Source organism: Geotrypetes seraphini, chromosome 2, assembly GCF_902459505.1.
Source record: "Geotrypetes seraphini chromosome 2, aGeoSer1.1, whole genome shotgun sequence".
Lineage (NCBI taxonomy): Eukaryota > Metazoa > Chordata > Amphibia > Gymnophiona > Dermophiidae > Geotrypetes > Geotrypetes seraphini.
The window spans coordinates 142,442,804-142,463,637 of NC_047085.1; the positions used below are offsets into that span (position 1 = coordinate 142,442,804).

At 45.4% G+C, this 20,834-nt stretch overlaps 1 protein-coding gene across 1 annotated transcript in view; it reads right to left on the reverse strand.

Annotated features, from left to right (window-relative positions):
• The window catches only part of GREB1L (GREB1 like retinoic acid receptor coactivator), a 415,187-nt gene that overhangs the window by 60,871 nt on the left and 333,482 nt on the right, over positions 1–20,834 (reverse strand). Inside the window, 1 exon segment of the mRNA XM_033933926.1 lies at positions 15,067–15,406. Within this exon segment, the coding sequence (XP_033789817.1) occupies positions 15,067–15,406 (340 nt within the window).

Genomic DNA, 20,834 nt, shown 5'->3' on the forward strand with positions numbered 1-20,834 from the left:
ATACAACTGCCCAGACAAGCATCATTTTTTGACATGATTAGTCCTTGAAAACTAGCAGCAAGTATCATATTTTTTGCTCCATAAGATGCACTGGACCATAAGACGCACCCTAGATTTAGAGGAGGAAAACAAGAAAAAAAAACATTCTAAACCAGATTCTCCCTACCAGGCTCTGCACCCAACCCCACACTCCTTGCTAGGCTCTGCACCCTGTCCCCCCTCCTTGCCAGGCTCTGTACCATGTCCCACCTCTGGTGGTCTAGTTGTAGGCTAGGACAGGGCACAGGGCAGGCAGGCCTAGTGACAGGCAGGAAACTGTAGACGATTGCTTCCTGGAACAACTTGTCAAGGAAAATACAAGAGGAAATGCAATTCTGGACCTAATTTTAAATGAGGACCGGCACAAGATGTAGAGGTAGAAGGGATGCTAGGAAACAGTGATCACAATATGATCCGCTTCAACCTGGAAATAGGGGCAAAACATCGGTCCAGAATGACGGCCACGGCGCTAAACTTCTGAAAAGGGAATTACGAAGGAATGAGACGCATAGTGGGGAAGAAGGTTAAGAAGAGGATAAACACTGTAAAGACGCTAGAGCAAGTTTGTTCTCTTTTTAAGGATATGGTCACCAAGGCACAAAACCTATATATACCAAGTATCAACAAGGGATCAAAGAGGAAAAAGAAAAAAGAACCAGCGTGGCTCACTGTAGAGGTAAAGGAAGCGATCAGAGACAAAAAAGCCTTGTTTAAGGAATGGAAAAGATAAAAAACAGACAAAAACTGGAACAAGCACAAACAACATCAATGCTGGTGCCATAAGGCAGTAAAAGGGGCCAAAAGAGACTAAGAGGAAAAAATAGCCAAGGAGGCAAAAAACTTCACGCTGTTCTTTCGATATATTAAAGGGAAACGACCCACGAAGGAAGCGGTGGGACTGTTGGATGACCAAGGAATAAAGGGAGCGCTAAAGGAGGACAAAGCAATCAGCGACAGACTGAACACATTTTTTGCGTCTGTTTTTACCGAAGAGGGCATACACAGGATACCAGAACCCATCAGACTATATGCTGGAAGTGAAAACGGGAAACTGATAGGGTTAACAGTCAGTCTAGAAGAGTTATGCAGGCAGATTGATAGGCTTAAGAGCGATAAATCCCCGGGGCCGGATGGCATCCATCCGAGGGTCATCAAGGAACTGAAAGGGACCATAGCTGAATTGCTTCAACTAATAGCCAATCTGTCGATCAAATCGGGAAAGATTCCAGAAGACTGGAAGGTGGCGAATGTTATGCCGATCTTCAAAAAAGGTTTGAGGGGAGACCTGGGAAACTACAGACCGGTGAGTCTGACCTCGGTACCAGGAAAGATGGTAGAAGCGCTGATAAAGGACCACATCATTGATCACCCTGACGGGCACGGTCTGATGAGGACCAGCCAGCATGGTTTCAGCAAAGGCAGATCTTGTCTGACAAACTTGCTGCACTTCTTCAAGGGAGTAAACAGGCAGATAGACAAGGGCGACCCGGTCAACATTGTATATCTGGACTTTCAGAAGGCGTTCGACAAGGTTCCACATGAACGACTACTTCGGAAAATTACGAGCCATGGAATCGAGGGTGAAATACTCACGTGGATTAAAAACTGGCTGGAGCATAGGAAACAGAGAGTGGGGGTAAATGGAAACTACTCGGACTGCAAGAGCGTCACCAGTGGGGTGCCGCAGGGCTCGGTGCTTGGACCCGTGCTCTTCAATATCTTTATAAATGATCTGGACATAGGTACAACGAGCGAGGTGTTTAAATTTGCGGACGATACGAAGTTATTCACAGTAGTGAAGATGCAGGGGGATTGCGAAGATCTGCAACATGACATAATAAGGCTCGAGGAATGGGCATCGACATGGCAGATGAGGTTCAACGTGGATAAGTGTAAAGTGATGCATGTCGGTAATAAAAATCTCATTCACGAATACAGGATGTCCGGTGCGGTACTTGGAGATACCTCCCAGGAAAGAGACTTGGGAGTTCAGATTGACAAGTCGATGAAGCCGTCTGCGCAATGTGCAGCGGTGGCGAAAAGGGCAAACAGAATGCTAGGAATGATAAAGAAGGGGATCACGAACAGATCGGAGAAGGTTATCATGCCGCTTTACCTGGCCATGGTGCGCCCTCACCTGGAGTACTGCGCCAGCACTGGTCGTCGTACATGAAGAAGGACACGGTACTACTCGAAAGGGTCCAGAGAAGAGCGACTAAGATGGTTAGGGGGCTGGAGGAGTTGCCGTACAGCAAAAGATTAGCGAAACTAGACCTCTTCTCCCTCGAGCAGAGGAGATTGAGAGGGGACATGATCGAAACATTCAAAGTACCGAAGGGAATAGACTTAGTAGATAAGGACAGGTTATTCACCCTCTCCAAGGTAGGGAGAACGAGAGGGCACTTTCTAAAGTTGAAAGGGGATAGATTCCGTACGAACGTAAGGAAGTTCTTCATCCAGAGAGTGGTAGAAAACTGGAACACTCTTCCGGAGTCTGTTATAGGGGAAAACACACTCCAGGGATTCAAGACAAAGTTAGACAAGTTCCTGCTGAACTGGAACGTACGCAGGTAGGGCTAGTCTCAGTTAGGGCACTGGTCTTTGACCAGAGGGCCGCCACGTGAGCGGACTGCTTGGCATGCTGGACCGCTGGTCTGACCCAGCAGCGGCAATTCTTATGTTCTTATGTTAAGGCAGACAGGGCACCCCCCCCTTGTACTTTTTAAAAATAGCTACTGTCCAGCACTGTATCCTACGCTGTTTCCCTTCCCTCTGGCTGACTCCTCCAGCAGCATCAGAGCGGACAAGGCAGGTGCAAGTTCATTCTGGTATCAGAAACTGCTGAAAATGCTACTGCTTTCCTAAAGTGAAAATGCCTGAAAGTCATGCCTGGTGGCAATTCTCTATTTGATAGCCTGTGGCCCATTTCAGCTAGAACATCTTTCAGCGCACAGATGGTTTCAGACCACTTGAATCATCCACTGCCCTGAAGTGCATGAAAACTATAAGCCACATCCTTATACGGATTTCCAAGTAGCTACTGTACAAGCCTCTCAAACCTTCTACCCTTGAAAAGGTGATACAACACAGGCCCTAGTAAAGTCATATTCTTCTACACCATTAGCTGATTTCCTAAGGACCATCAATTGAAGGTTAAGTATACAGCGCCATAGAACGGATTAGTAGAAGTGGATCAGCTTCTCTTACCCGCAGACAGCAGAGCAGACTCAGCCAGCTGGCTCACGGGGATGAAGGGGACGCTGAAGGTGAAGTCAGTGGCGGAGGAAAAGAGCATGTTGGTGGTGAAGCTGTTCGCTCTCTTGTCCGCCATGTCTGAGCCGCTCTTATATGTCTCCATGTGCAGCGAACCAAACAGCCAATCTGACACCAGTTCTCGATGCGCGCAGCCAATGGGACCACACAACGGGGATGGGTCCAATCCAATGGAATGGCCCACGGCAGCAACTCACTCGAGCAGCAGAGGCGGAAGCAGAGGTGAAAGCGTCCGTGAGGGAGAATGCCGGGCAGTGGGGATTGGCTGCTGAACCCCCTCGGCGTGGTGCAGGAGCTGTTCGGTGAGTGCGAGGTGGTGTGGCCACCCAGAAATTAGGAAGTAGGACCCGGGAAAGACTTAGGCTTTTGGAGCGAGAGGTGGGGGAGGGGGGGTTGGGCATTTGCTCCATAAGATGCACCCTTATTTCCACCCGCTTTTGTGGGGGAAAAAAGTGTGTCTTATGGAGCGAAAAATACTGTTAATTTTATTTTTTATGCAGTAGTTATCCTAACTTGAGCAACATAGCAATCAAGGCTTTGATATCGTTTAGATCTTCTTATCTTTGAGAACTTGGATTGACAGAAATTAAATTTAAAAAAAAGAGAACAACTGCAGATATGAATGATGAAATGCGTGTTTGCTTTCAACTATTGAGCTGCATTTTGAGTTAATTTGCACTCAAAAACAAACACATCCTTTATATTGCTTTAATTTCTATCTACTTTAGTTTCATCGTTGTTACACTACATAGCTTGAAGAACTTTAAATAAATAACTCTCAAATTTAATTTTTTGCTGGTTTTGCAATTTTATAATTTCAATTATAATGTGCCACAAAAAACATTTGCTCCGTTTAGTGTGCTGGAGATAAATTTAAAAAAAAAAAGTTTTGAGAGACACTGATCTACGGGGTCAATGATCAAAGGCACTTTAATATCTGATGAACTAGTGCTGCTAGGGCCAGGTAGGAACCAAATAGTACTGCTGCATTTTTCCTATCATCACCTTATTTGGATAGTGTTGGGGCGGTCCAGGAGCAGGGCTGGTGTGGAGGAAGAGGTTAGCCGGGCATATTCAGTCCACTAACCAGATAACTATCTGGATAAATTTAGGACTTCAAAAAAGTTTCTGGCCAGTACCAAATCTAGATAATCTGGGTACCAGCACTAAGTATCCAGATTATATTTAACCACACAGACTGGTATTAAATGCAGCTAAATATTGTGGGGATGGGGTGGTGGGATTGGGGTGGGGTGGGGAGGGTTGTTTCTAGGTATTTTTTAAAGATATTAAAGCAGATATTGCAGCATCATGCACAGATTTTGCCTTCCTATGAGCTGAATAAAAGCGGACATTGCCAGTTTGGGTCAACGCATAGAGGAAGTGGAACAGAGATCAGAGGAGATAGTGGAACAAATCTCTTCAGTTGAGAATAAGTTCAGCACTCATCTACAGCAACATTAGGAGCTCCTCAACGGGATTGAAGACTTCAAGAATAAAAGTACATAGAAGGCAGAATTTGCGTTTCTGGGGCAATCTATTATACAAAAGCTCTCCTCTTATCTTTTAGAGAAATGCAAACAGAAACCCCACCAGATGCCATTAAAATAAAGATGGCCCATAGAGCTCTTGGCCCAGTACGTTCCAACCAATCTAAACACAATAAATAGCCTTACCGAGTCAGACCAACGGTCCATCAAGCCCAGTAACCCGTTCTCACAGTGGCCAATCCAGGTCACTAATACCTGGACAAAGAGTAGCAACATTCCATGCTACTGATCCAGGGTAAGCAGTGGCATGCCCAGTGTCTTCCTCAATAACAGACTATGGACTTTTCCTCCAGGAAATTGCCCAAACTCTTCTTAAAACCAGCTACGCTATTCGCTCTTATCACAACCTCTGGAAATGACTTCCAGAGCTTAACTCAGTGAAAAAATATTTCCTCCTATTGGTTTTTAAAGTATTTCCCTGTAACTTCATCAAGTGTCCCCTAGTCTTTGTAATTTTTGATGGAGTGAAAAAATCGATCCACTTGTACCTGTTCTACTCCACTCAGGATTTTGTAGACTTCAATCATATCTTCCCTCAGCCGTCTCTTTTCCAAGCTGAAGAGCCCTAACCTTTTTAGTCTTTCCTCATACGAGAGGAGTTCCATCCCCTTTATCATCTTGGTTGCTCTTCTTTAGACCTTTTCTAGTTCCTATATATCTTTATTGAAATAAGGAGACCAGAATTGATTGCAATACTCCAGGTGAGGTCACACCATGGAGCGATACAGAGGCATTTTTAGTCTTGTTAACCATCCTTTTTTTAATAATTCCTAGCATCTTGTTTGCTTTTTTGGCTGCCATAGCACATTGGGTAGAAGGGTTCATCATATTGTCTACAACAGGGGTGCCCACACTTTTTGGGCTTGCGAGCTACTTTTAAAATGACCAAGTCAAAATGATCTACCAACAATAAAAATGCTAAACATATATATATTTATTTATTTATATATATATATACACACCGAGTGTACTTTGTATTTATGTTCAAATATTTTTTTATTATACAGCCCCCCTCCCCTGAAGGCCTGACCTCCCCCGAAGGTCTGCACATTCCCCCTCAAAGGTTGACTCCCCCCCTGAAGGCCTGCACTACCCCTTGAAGGACTGCACCCCCCTCCCCCCAAAGGCCTACCCTCCCCACATCCATTTACCTAATTCCAGCAGAGAGCAGTCTGCAGAGAGGATCGCTGGTACTTTAGCGATCCTTGCAGGTTGCCATAGGCCTCAGGAGCTGTCTTCCCTCTGCCCCAAGCCTGTCTCTGACTTAGAGGAGGGGCAGGACCACGGCAGAGGGAAGACAGCTCCTGAGGCCTATGGCAACCTGTAAGAATTGCTAAAGTACCACCTGCCACCGGCCGTCTCCCATTCGTCCCCTTTGGAGATCCCCACAGGAATAAGGAAGTTAAATTAATAGAATACTTAGGCACAGAAAAACAAAGAAATACCTCCAAGAACTGCCCCATAAGAACTGCCTATCACAATGCTCATTAGTGGAACTGAATAAAAGACAAGTGGATTTAGAAGGGGGACGATCCGCCCGGGTGCACGGCTTGGAGGGGTGCACAGCCGGCCAGGTCCGGGTCATCCTGCCTTTCTTTTCCCCTGGTTCGCGCTCGGGGCTCGCGCCTGCGTGGTCCCGCGCCGACGCTCGAATGGTGCCGTCAACTCCCGCGAGTCTTGCGATAACCAACAGCACCATTTGGGCGGCGGGTGCGAGCCCCGTGCGGAGACCAGTGGAAAGGAAGGGCAGGAGGACCCGGACGGCTGTGCATCCCTCCAAGCCGTGCACCCGGGGCGGGGGCGGACCGCCCCACCTCGGTATGCCACTGATTGGGAGGCCGATTTTGGGGTTTTTAAAATTGTATATCGGGCAGCATTAGGCCTCGCTCTTACCTCAATCATTACAGGCGCTTCTATTTCTTGTGATGCGCTGAGCTCCGTCCCCCACCGACCTTCACCCCGCCCTTCCAGCACTTTGATTGGCCAGCGTTCTTTAAGAGGCGGGCCAGTCAGGAGGGGAAAAAAAGAGAAGGGAACCTGCTGTGCGATCGACTGGGGTCGCCTGAGCAAACGACCTGTCGATCGCGATCGACGCGTTGGGCACCCCTGGTCTACAACGACACCCAGATCCTTTTCTTGGGCGCTAACCCCCAAGGTGGACCTTAGAATCCGGTAACTGTGATTTGGGTTATTCTTCCCAATGTGCATCACTTTGCATTTGTCCACATTAAATTTCATCTGCCACTTGGACGACCAGTCTTCCAATTTCACAATCTGCATGTGTTTTAACAACTTTGAACAGTTTAGTGTCATCTGCAAATTTAATCACCTCACTCGTTCCAATTTCCAGATCATTTATAAAAAAGTTAAATAGCACCAGTCCCAGTACAGATCCCTGCGGCACTGTCTTCTATTGAGAAAAATGGCCATTTAACCCTACCCTCTGTTTTCTATCCGATAACCAATTAACTTTGCCACCTATCCCATGACTCTTTAATTTTCTCAAGAGCCTCTCATGAGGAACTTTGTCAAAAGCTTTCTGAAAATCTAGATACACTACATCAACCGGCTCACCTTTATCCACATTTTTATTCATACCTTCAAAGAAATCAAACAAATTGGTGAGACAAGATCTCCCTTGGCTGAACCCATGCTGACTCTGTCTCATTAAATCATATTTATCTACAAGTTCCACAATTTTATTTTTTATAATTGTTTCCACTATTTTGCTCAGCACTGAAGTCAGGCTTATCGGTCTGTAATTTCCCGGATCTCTCCTGGAACCCTTTTTAAAAATCGGCGTAACATTGGCAACCCTCCAATCTTTAGGTACTACATATGATTTTAGTGACAGGGTTCAGATCACTAATAGCAAGTCAGCAATTTCATGTTTGAGTTCTTTTAGTACCCTGGGATGTATACATCTGGTCCAGGTGGTTTATCACTTTTTAACTTGACAATTTGGCTAAGTATGTCTTCCAGATTCACCGAGATTTCTTTCAGTTCCTCCGCATCATCACCTGATGCCTTGATGCCCAAAGATTGTATCTCAAACTGCTTCATTAATAAGAACATATGCAGTGCCTCTGCTGGGTCAGACCACAGATCCATCTTGCCCAGCAGTCCGCTCACGCGGCGGTCCATCAGGTCCAGGACTCTCCAGGGATTCAAGACCAAGTTCGACAAGTTCCTGCTGAACCAGAATGTACGCAGGTAGGGCTAGTCTCAGGGTGCTGGTCTTTGACCAGAGGGATGCCATGTGAGCGGACTGCTGGGCACGATGGACCACTGGTCTGACCCAGCAGCGGCAATTCTTATGTTCTTATGCTACCTGTATAGTGATTCTCTATCTATACCCTTCTATCCCTTTTTTCTTCAGGAATTCATCCAATCCCTTCTTGAACCCTGATACCGTACCCTGTCCTATCACTCCCTCTGGAAGCACATTCCAGGCATCCACCACCCTTTGGGTGAAGAAGAACTTCCTAGCATTGGTTCTGAATCTGTCCCATCTTAATTTTTCCATATGCCCTCTCGTTTTGTAGTTTCTGAAAGTTTGAAGAATCTGTCCTTCTCCACTTTTTCTATGCCCTTCATGATCTTGTAAGTCTCTATCATGTCCCCTCTAAGTCTCCGCTTTTCCAGGGAAAAGAGCCCCAGTTTCTCCAATCTCTCAGCATATGAAAGGTTTTCCATACCTTTTATCAATCGCGTCACTCTTTTATGAACCCTCTCGAGTATCGCCATATCCTTCTTAAGGTATGGCGACCAATATTGGATGCAGTACTCCAGATTCAGGCGCACCATTGTCCCATACAACGGCAGGATGACCTCTTTCGATCTGGTTGTAATGCCTTTCTTGATAATACCTAGCATTCTATTTGCCTTCTTATAGGGTGCTGCACACTGTGCTGACGGCTTCATTGTGTTGTCCACTATTACCCTCAAGTCCTTTTCTTGGGTACTTTCACCGATTACCAGCCCTCCCATCGTATAGCTGTACTTTGGGTTTCTGTTCCCTACATGCAAGACTTTACATTTCTCTACATTAAACCTCATCTGCCATCTCATCGCCCACTATTCTAGTTTGTTCAGGTCCCTTTGTAATTCCTCGTAGTCCTCTTTAGTCCCAACTCCACTAAATAGTTTGGTGTCGTCTGCGAATTTTATTACTTCGCATTTTGTTCCTGTTTCTAGATCCTTTATAAATACATTGAACAGCAGCGGCCCGAGTACCGACCCCTGTGGAACACCGCTTGTGACCCTCCTCCAGTCAGAGTAGTCGCCCTTCACTCCTACCCTTTGCTTCCTACCCACCAACCAATTTTTGATCCATCTATTTATGTCTCCTTCCACCCCATGGTTCTTCAGTTTCCGTAGTAGGCATTCATGGGGTACCTTGTCAAAGGCTTTTTGGAAATCCAAGTATATGATGTCTATGGGGTCCCCTTTGTCCATTTGTTTGTTAATTCCTTCGAAGAAGTGCAATAAGTTTGTTTGGCACGATCTTCCCTTGCAGAAGCCATGCTGGCTTGTTTTCATCAGTTTGTTTCTTTCTAGATATTCATCGATGCTGTCTTTTATCAGCGCTTCCGCCATCTTCCCCGGAACCGAAGTCAGACTTACTGGCCTGTAGTTCCCCATGTCCACCCTGTGATCTTGAGAATCCTTTAGCATCACTCCTCTTTCACTAGGGAGGGCTGTGAAGTTGGTGACTTGAACCACTGCAGAGTCCACCTTTCGCTGATCAAACAGTTGCTGAAACTCTGGGGCCATGAGATAACATAGCTTTTGCCACATTTAAAGAGCCTTCTGGGATCTCACACTACTCTGTGACCAGAGCAGTGATGTCCTGGTGTGCTGGAAAAAGGGAAGTCTGAGTATTCAAGCAGCTCATGACTATACACTGAAAAGTGGAAGGCTGCATTTCAAATTTCAATTCCTTGACTGCATCTGCAATATAATGGTGGACCGAGACCAACTTGAACTGCTGGCGTATAAAGGGGTCAATTCACTGTTCCCTCTAAGCTGAGCAGGAATCCTCCACCCACAGTCTCACCAATAGAGGGTGCTGTTTTACTGTCACATTTTTCAATTGTGAGGGACAGGCAAGTTCTGCAGGACTCCAGGGAACATACCTGTCCTTAGCGACTGAAAATATTCCACCCCCTAGTGGTAGCAATGCAGCTGGAGGACACCTGCTCAGCTTAGAGGGAACGCCTGATCAGGGATCACAGATTATCCTGCATGATGGACCCAAAAATGGAATCGGAGTCATCCAGGATGGAGCCAGAGCCCTGAGATAAAAAAGGCACAAATCTGACCTCCAACTTGGCCAATCTGAGTCCGAGTGGTCATTGGCAGTGGGAATTGGATCTCTGAGTTCAGGAAGAGAAGATTCTTCCTGGAAACATTGCAACACACCCTCTGACTGTGGCCTGGGTCCATTAAGAATGCTCTCTACATGAGAAGGACAAATTCTGGGGAGAATCTCTGCACAGAGGCAAAAAACTTACCCTTGATGGACCACTGGTGAGGCTTTCATGGTATCCACAGGCTCTATGTGCCAGTGCTTCACGTCAACGCCAGTTTCAGGTACTGGGCAGGATTTTCTCCCCATCTCCTGGACTCAGGACAATTTCCCAGCCCTGAAAGACATGGAAGGGACTAAGCTCAAAGCTCCTGCTCCCTCCTCACATGCACCACGGTACATGGACACTCCTCCACCAGCAATCTGGCGCAACTGACATATGGATTCATTCTAGAAAATATTGAGGAGTCCATCCCTGTTGAGTTTTGAAAAAAATCGAGGGATTTAGAGGCAGAAAAAAGATTGTTTAAAAAGATTTTTTTAAAATCCAAGATGGCCGCCACCAAAACAACTGTGCCAAAAACAGCCCGTGAAGACCAATTAAAAAATGAAAACTCAAAAATAGGGGTTTTAGAGGTGGGAGACCTGAGCCTTACCCCTGGAAACCCTCAAAAATAACTTTCAGACCCCCTTCCCTCCCCTAATTTCCCATAGGAAATAACAGAGTTGTACTCATAATTCTGTGCAGTGCCTGCCTGTCAGCTTTTTCCTGCAGCTGAAGAGAAAGGATTTTCTGCCTCAGAAACTTTACCAAGTGACTCCAATCCTTGAAATCTTCAGGCTGCCAGTCGAACAAACCCTGACTGAGACCCTCCATCCTCCACAGAACCTCGAAGCATGATAGGGATGGAAAATACGCAGCTGGCACCCTGATATCCAGGGGCCCTCAGCCTGCTCTTAAGCCTCTAAAAAATTCAAAAGGCAAGCTGTCACATAGGGGAATGGACCCCCAAACTCTGAAGTGGCACACAGTTGGCTGGCCCCACAGGTCCACCCAAAGGCTTGTCCTGTGAAGCTGCAGTCTGGCTCCACAGAACCTGCATCCTTTCCCATGCAAAGATCCCCTGAATAAGGGGTCTCAGGGCACCGAAGCCACAAAAAAGAACAAACTTTTGACAAAAAAAGGAAAAATAAAGCATAGCAGATCAGAAACACCTCTGCACGGTTTGATTTCAAAAAGAAAAAATTGAATGGGGCACTATACTCAACTGCAATGTGGGAGGTACTGAAAGCTATGTCACTTATGCAAGTAATTAGATTTAGTAAGCAAAAAGCTTTTGAGCCTTTAACAAGCAGTAGAAAGAAAAAGGGGGGAGTGTGCCTTTAAATAGCCCTAGTAGCGAAACAGGATCATGTCGGCCTTTTCATTCCCTCCCCGACGCAACCACAAAGCTAAGTTTTTTGCTTATTAAATCTAATTACTATGCTCGGAGAAAAGCTATTTATTTGAATATACTGAAGTCAATCACTTTGTATTAAGAATTTTAAGCACGTTTTTGCACTTTAATAAGTATTTAAAAAATTCATAAGACGGGACTAGTGATAAGACACTGTGGAACAGCATTCCAGCTATTTTGGTCCAACAAATGTTACTTCTGAAGTCCTACAAAAAAGTATTGCACTAATGTGAAAGTGTCTACATCAATAATAATAAAATGTTAAGCGCGCATGCGCACTCGAAAGTCGTGTTCCCTGTTCCGTCGCGACGGCACGAGTGCGCATGCGCGCTTAACGTCACAGTCTCCTTTTTTTCAAGCCGCTGCTAGCGACGTGCCGGAGCTTGACCCCTCATTGACCCTCTGTCTCCTTTTTTTCAAGCCTCTGCTAGCGACGCGTCGGAGCTGGACCCCCCGTTGACCCTCCCACCGCTACAAGGCTGACAAACCCGGCAGGAGCAGCAGCATCGCAGGCACACTAAACGCTGCTTCGGGTCTTCTACTGGCCTAATTTCCTCTGCCGCTTCCCTGATGACGTCAGGCAAGCAAGCAGGCAGCAGGCATGGGGGGTGGTTTCAGTGGAAGGGGAATGGGAGGCAGGCAGGCTGGCATCGGAAGGGGGGTGGGGGGTTCAATGGAAGGCAGACAGCCAGGATGGCATGGGGCGAGTTCCATGGAAACATGCTGCTCAGGGGAATGGGAGGCAGACTGCCATGGGGGGGGTTCGGTGGAAGGGGGATGGGAGGCAGGCAGGCAGGCTGGCATTAGAGGGGAGTGGGGGGTTCAATGGAAGGCAGGCACGCAGGATGGCATCGGGGGGGATTTCCATGGAAATATGCTGCTCAGGGGGATGGAAGGCAGGCAGGCTGGCATGGGGGGGTTCAATGGAAGGGTTATGGGAGGCAACGGAGGGGGTGGGGGGTTTTCAATGGAAGGCAGGCTGGCATCGGAGGGGGGGAGGAAGGAGGCACTGGGGGCACTAAGGACATAGAAAGGGGCACTATGGACATAGGAAAGAGGCACAGGGAGATTCACAGACAGAAAAAATGACAGACAGGCAGCATGCAAGGAGAGAGAGACAAAGAAAAAAAATACCCAGACAGACAGACATCTACTCTAGCACCCGTTAATGTAACAGGCTTAAAGACTAGTAAGCTATATTTATATATCTTTAATATATTATGCTTATTTAGAATTTCATCCCAAATTTAAGTGCCTTTAGTCCTATAATGATTCCACGTTGAAACATAGAAACATGATGTCAGATGCCCATCCACAGCATCCACTTAAGGCAGGCTTCATCCCCATAATAAGATACCAAAGACCTTAGATTATTTGCAATAATCTTACCGCTAAAACAATACTCCAAAAGAACTAATATTCTAACATTAAAACCAGGAAGACCTGGTTTATTTATCTCAAATATGACAAATAAAATCAGTGTTGCTCCTTCCTAACTCATACAGATGTTTATTCAGCAGTATTAAGTCGAGTCACCCATTCAGGCAAATGTGTCATGAACATAATACAAGTAGGCTCTAATAAGATGAGTAATCTTATAAAGCTTTTTCTATATGTGAAACATGGTTTATGTGCATATGATCTGCTTGTAGGCATTCCCAGGGGCACAGTTTTGTTGGAGCAAAAGCAGCATATACACGTGGAGGGGCATAATAAAAAAAAATGTCTAATTCCCCTTTTGGCCTAAGGCCTTAAATGTTGAAAGTAGAAGCAGGGAAAATGTCCATAATAAAAAAAAACGTCCAAATAGAGTTTTTTTTGATAATGGCCTGCCTCTACATTCAGCTGTTTAAACGCCCAGACCACCACAACGTCTACACTTATACCCCATAATGAACCAAAAAAACGGCTAAGCCCCAAACATTCAACACAAGGGCTTTTAGGCGAAGGAGGAGCCAGTCCTTCGCCTAAAAGCTGCATTCTGTAACCGGTGTCTGTCAAAAACAACACCGGTTACAGAATCTATCCCCCCCCCACAACATCGGGGCAAAAGGGAGTCCAAGCCCTCTTGCCCCGTGGCACACTGACTGCCCGACTACGTTCGTGGCAAGAGGGAGCCCAAGCCTTCTTGCCCCAGCGATCGTCAGCACCCCCCCATTACGTTTTGGCCAGAAGGGAGACCAAGCCCTCCTGGCCTCTCGCCCCCCACCCCCTACAATATCGGGCAGGAGGGAGCCCAACCCCTCCTGCCCAGGCGTACCCCCTATCCCCCACTACAATACGGGCAGGAAGGATCCCAGGCCTTCCTGCCCTCGACACAACCCTCCCCAACGACTGCCCTCCCCGAACTCCCGATCGTCCCCCCGCTGACCCGTGACCCCCCCTGCCGACCCCACGACCCCCCACCCCCAATCCCATACCTGGTAAATGTTGGCCAGACAGACGGATGCCAAGCCCGCCCGTCCAGCAGGCCAGCCGGCTCCGGAATGGGGCCAGATTGGTCCAGGCAGCTGAAACCCCGCCCACAGGTGGAGCCTAAGGCACCTGAGCCAACCAGAATAGGCTTTTTGATCGTCCAAGTAGCCATTTAGGACACTTTTTAGATTTTTTTTTTTTTTATTATGAACCCCATATTTTATAAAATATGAGGGCACATGTATAGACTCCATTCACACATTTACATCTTCTTTGAAATATGTATAAATTTATACACTATTGGGGCTGGATATGGAGACCAATTTTACAAAAGACAGAATGGAATTGTCAAAATCAGAATAATGTGCACCAATAAAAGTGTCCTCCAACTCTTCTGATAATATAAGAAACTTTATTCTTCCAATGACACAATGATACATCCAATGTACATGTTTCGGCCAACAAGCCTGCCTCAGGAGTCTTAAGAGCCTCTAATAATAATATCTGGAAAGTACTTCCACTCTAAAAGATGTTGCCAAACTTCAAACAAAAATCAATAAGAGGATGTCATGCAGAAATGCTTGGAAACCGAGGGCTTGACATCAGCTGACGAGTGTATCATTATGTCATTGGAAGAATAAAGTTTCTTATATTATCAGAAAAGTTGGAGAACACTATTATTGGTGTATATCATTCTGATTTGGACAATTCCATTCTGTCTTTTGCATACTTGTGTTTGTGGTTTTGTTTTCCTCTGTTTTGTTCCTCAACCAATTTTACAAAGACACCTATGTTACCTTGTAAAACAAGCTTAAAATAGATGCCATTTTGGACTTCTCACAAAAAAATCTTGTTATAAAATCAACTTCAATATGGACAATTCCAGCCTGTCATTGAAAGGTACTAAATTCTTGATCCCTTGCTTAAATATCCCTTCCAGATCTCATGCATCTTGGGTGATCATTTAAAATACAGAGGACAGGGGATACAATGCCTCAAATGAAATGTGCTTATTGCAAACCTTTAATCGTGTCACAAAGTGCTGATCCACGTTAAGTTCTGAAGCTGGGTTCCCAAGAATGATCTCAAAGCGGTATCGCAGGCCAAGTTTGTCTCGTACTTCCTGCAACCTTTCCTTTGACAATATTGCCAGCTGCACAGAGGGAACTCGAATGACCAACATATGGCCTCGTCCACTCTTGTTCTTCCCAGGTGACGTGATGAGATCATCCATGATGCTGAGCGTCTCTGGTGTGGTATGGTCTCTAAGGGATGTCACGCTTGTGAGAGCCATCAGGGCTTCCGAATACTGCTGGATAAGAAGGTAGCAGCGAACCACCATGCTGTGCAACCTAGGATACCTTACAGAGAACATAAACATTTTCAGCCAGCAAAACATCTTGTCCTGAAAACAAACCTTATCATATCAAAACAATGAAATTTCTACGGTAACAGCACTAGATAAGAGGCTTGAGATAGCTTACTGCAGATTTGAAGACTGCCATGGTCAAACATTCAGCATCTTTCTAGTTCATCAGCACTTTTTCAAATTCTCAGATAAGAGTGCTATTTAACTGAATGGTCAGGGTTAGCTAGAGTAGGAGAATCACTCAATGCCTACAGATTTAAAAAGACTAAACAGGGATATCAGTAGGAGAAACTGTGCCCCAGTGTAGTAAGGCATAACCACTCTTTTGTGTCTGCTTTCAAATAACTAAAAATGCTGCAAAAAATGAAATGGTAAGAGACCCAGCCTCACTTAAGAAGTTTACTACCCAAGCTGATTTAAGTCATACGGTTTGGCATATTTCTCCAGGGTTGCACAGAGCTAGGATATAGCGTTAACATCCATTAGTGGAGTCTAAAATTTAATTTTTTGTGCTTTTTGTGGCACGTGGGATGGTATTTTCTCTCCTTCTGAGTGCGGGGGCAATTTTATAAGGTAATTCTAAAGGGCCTTTAGGAAATTATGTGACCTCATGTGCGTGTAATAAAGAGGCACACAAATGTGCCCACTATAACAGAGGCATTCCTGGGGTATAGTTTAGAAGACGAAAAAATGGAGCTGCAGCGTACATGCAAATGTTATACAATACACCAGCGTTCAGGAAGAGCGCCTCTATACATTTACACCTGGTTCAGAACAGATGCTAATTTTGTGCACTTTGAGATAGGTTCTGGCAACTACTTCATAAGAGCAGATAGGTGACTGTGTTGCATTTCTAGAATAGAAAGCTTTCTGCATTTCTCACATAAGTGTCCTTTTATCAAATTAGCCCTCACAAGGGGACCATGCAATGCAGTGCAGGTTGTGCAGCAAGCTCCGTCTGATGGTATCACCCTTCTGTGAGAACTTGAAATCAAGTTTGTAGAGATCTGGAATGAACTTCCTGACTCCATTAGGCTTTTAGGCCAGCTGCAATTATTTCGTAAATTCCTGAAAACTTTGTTCTCGCAATTTTTAAATGGTTAAATACAGCCTCAACGAAATGATAACATTATAGTTATTTTTCTTATGCTTTTCTTATGTACTTTAGTTTTTAATTAGTTCTTCCTTCTCTTATGTTTTCTGCTATGTACTCTAGTCTTAATTATATGTGAACCGAGTCGAGGTTGTTAGGGGAGGGTTAATGGAGTGGGCAGACTTGATGGGCTATGGCCCTTTTCTGCCGTCATCTTCTATGTTTCTATGAGCTCCACTGGGAGATGACCCAGTATATAAACCAAGGATTAGATTGAAATCCTGCTGGTTGCAACTTATCCATATCTATAAAACTTTAAAATATTTCTCTTTTCAGAATCTCTCTCTCTATACTTCACTAGGGTGGGCTCAGGTGACAGGGATTCACTACCACTTTGGACTCAGACCCATCCAGGAATGTTAAATCCTTGCAATGACTTGCAAGCCCCACCACCTGAGACTTCAGTGTTCTCCAGTGTCTTTTTAGTGAGCTTACCATCCAAGCTAACTTCCCCCTGCTATCCAGCCATCTCTACTTCTCATTTTCATTCTCCCACCCCTCCCCACTTGCAGTCCAGCATCACTCTCTCTATCTCTCTCTTCCCCCCATCCCCACTTCCACTGATGATCCAGCATCTCCAGTGTCTCAATTTCACTTAAAACTTCACTTCTGTAGGTCTCTGATAATGGGCAAAATTTTACATGCGCTGTTCATGGTCAGTCCCAGAGCTTCCTTTCTTATGCAACTTCTATTTTCACATAAGTGGGATGATGTCAGAGGAAAGATCTCAGGGTTGATTATGAGCAGCAAATGTGAATCACTGCTTGCTGCTGGCAACCTTCAGAACTGCTACAAGGTATTGGGGGGGTGGGGGGGAAGGTTGAAAGATTTGGACATGTTGGCTTGGCAGTGATGGGGGCAGACAGAGAAATAAATTTCCTGCCCACCCACTTTGGGTTTGGCCCAACCAAAATTGGCTATTGGGGAGGCTTTTTTATTAACACTGATGCAGAAAGCAACTGGATGCTTAAAGCCAAAGGAAGACCGTGCAAGTTTTAAAGGCAGATAGTAGCAAACATAGAAATTTGACGGCAGAGTGAGAGAATGTGTGTGTGTGAGTGAGTGCGAGTCTGTGTGTGTGTGTGTGAACAAAACTGAAAGTGACTACACAAGTGCTTGTTCTTCTGTGCCAAAATATGAGCCTCTCAAAAATTTCAAGTGTACACAATTTTTAAAAGGCTCATATTTTAAGCCATGCTTTCCTCAAAACTTTGTGTGCATGCATCTGGCATACTTAGGGTTACCATATTTAATGAAGGGGAAACCTGGATGCATGACCTCACCCCATTTTGCCCCCGCCCCGCCTTGTTCTGTTTCCAACCTGCCCCATTCCACCTCCAGCCCCGCCCCAAAAAGCCTTGTCTCTTTTTCCTGACCTCAAGGCCGCCTCTGGAGGGTCTGAAGCAAGCGCAGATGCATGTCATGTCATCCGCACATGCTTGTTGAAGGACCTCCATATGCGGCCGAAGCTTAAGGCTTTCCAAAACCCAGACAAACTGCTAGGTTTTGGAAAGTCCATCTGGGAACTCAGACAGAACTCTAAAAAGAGGATATATCTGGATTTTCCCGGACATCTGGTATCCCTAGGCATGCTCCCCTTTTTTTTTTCTCAAACATAAAATTTGGATATGATTAACTTGCTGCATTCTGTCCTATTACACTCACTGCAGAAATCATCTCCACTCAGACATATGTGTGTGGCTCTACTGCGAGCCCTTTTGCATCTCCCTCATTGTGAAGAAAACAGCATAGTTTTTCTTTAACATACCATGCTTTGAAACAAACTTCGAAAAAACTTTTTATCTTTTCTTTCCAATACAACTGGTTAGGCCCTCCCCATCCCCACCCTATACTTTTCTCTGGATAATCTTCTGTAAGATATCAGTTGGAATTATACATTAATGGCAGTGTTTCACCCCAGCCCATTCTACACCTAATCACCACATAAGGGACACAGCCCATGCAAGTCTGTCCAGTACCGGCCTTAGTTATTTAATTTACATCTTCATTTTCTAATTAGAGACTCTCTCTTTATCCCATGCTTTATTGAATTCTGTCACCACTTTCCTCTCCACCACTTCCCTTGGGAGGGCATTCCAGTCATCTACCACCCTCTCCGTGAAAAAAAATTTCCTAATATTGTTCCTGAGGAAGGGGAAGGCCCGCCATTTGGAAGAGGCAGGCCTGCCGACCAGAGGGAGTGAGCATCTGTCTGGCTGACCTTCAAGAAAAAGGTATGGGGGAGGGTTTCAGAAGGGAGGGCGGTGTTGTAGGGGTGGCGGCAGGAGGGACTGAGCATCCCTCCTTCCGGGGATGTTAGAGGTACATACTGGCAGGAGAGCTTGAGCATCCCTCCTGCCTGGTATGTTGCAACAGTATTTTAGAAAAGGCTTTTCTGACAGAGCCTCTTCTAAAAGAACTGCAGGAATACTTGTGTTTTTCCTGTCACAAACAGCATGAACACCCATTTTTTATTTTATAAATATATATATATATTTTTTTTAGAAAAACCATTTTAGAAATTTACAAATGAACAGGATGAACCTGACAGATTCTATGTGGAAGTATTGGTACTTACAGACATGTCATTTTTGCAACTTCCACATGTAGCTGCTCCATTTTACAAACTTATAAGTGTAAGTTCTTCCAATTAAATAGTGAGACCAATCCTGAGGCTCCTCAGCCATTCACGGCCTTAGGCCTCTCCCCGTGTATCACATGATACACCAGAGCATGGCCTAAGGCCGCAGTTCATTGTCATCGGAGGCCTAGAGCAGGAGGAACTGAGCACCCCTCCTGCTCCCAACATTTTTAAAGTTACGGGGAAGGTGTGGGCCCAGCCAGGCTAAAGGTATGGGGAGGGGGTAGGCCCGGCTCAGCCAGGCCATACTGGATTTGCGATGGCAGGAGGGAGTTGGCATCCCTCCTGCCATATTTATTCACTTGCGGGGAGGGGTTGGGTGGGCAGTGGTGATGGCGGTGGCGGGCATCTGTGTGTGGGGGGATTTTTTTGGTTTCGGGGAGAGGGACACTGTCGGGTTAAAACCACGGGCTTGCAATGCGTTTTGCAGAATATATAAAAGAAAAATTCCTTTTTTATATATTCTGCTAAAAGCATTGCAAGCCCATGGTTTTAAAGGGCAGGAGAGTGGCAAGGATAGAAGCAACTGGTCTTCAGCAATTGCTTCTTTTCTGATCAGCTAACCCAATCAGTGTTGGAAAAATTGTTTAGTGAATCGCTGCCTTTCAAAATTTGCATGCCATTTCCCTCATTTGCATGCGCGGATTGGATTGGGTGCTGATCGGATCGGGAGGAAGGTTAGTGAATCGGGTCGGGGAACAATTGGGTCGCAAATCGATCAGTTTGCTTAGTGAATCTAGCCCTAAGTGTCATGGGATTAACTGTCTTAGATCTGGGAAATAAATGCGAGATGTAATAGAATGGAATGAAATGAAATTTGATCCCTCTTCAAGCTCCTCTCTGGCACATATACCCTCACACATTTCTTCAAGCTAACCTTCTCCTACCCACCTGGACTCTCCTACCACTCCCACCCCACTGGAATTAACCCCGTGGAATCCCTGGTCTTCCAGTAGCAAAGTGTGTGAGAGCAGTCTCTCCCCATTCCCGCTCCATCAGTTCTGGGTCCCCAAAATGGTGCCAATCACCTTTTGTCATATTGTTGTACTACCACTAGGGATCAGCCAGATTGGGAAAATGCTTGAAGCACCTATATGCAAACCGCTTTGATTGTGATTGTAAAATTACAAAAAGGTGGTATACAAGTCCCAATCCCTTTCCCCTTTTCTAGAAACAGAAATTAAAAAAAAAAAAAACCATAAAGGCAGATAAAGACCATATGGCTATCCCTTCCTTCCCCTTAGAGATCCAATGTACTTGTCCTAGAAGTCAATACCATTTTGGAATCTCGAGCTGACAGGGCATGAGCAAAGGAGGACTGCTACCACCTCATGCCACTAGAGGACCAGTTATTCCCCAGGGGTAAGTCCTGGGGTGGTAGGAGGATCTGAGTTCGCTTGGGAAAATGAGAGAGGGACTTCAAGGGAAAGAGGAAAGAGTATGGGAATAATTTGATGTTAGAGGGGAATTGGATCAGTAAGGAGGGGTAGAAAATCTGGAAAATGTAAGTAACTAAATCTAAAAGCCAAACCTGATTATGACGAAATAAATTGATTTGTCTTTATTCTGAAAGTTAAATTCATGGCTTCTAGACGTTCTTTTGAACTGGTTACATGCAATATTCAC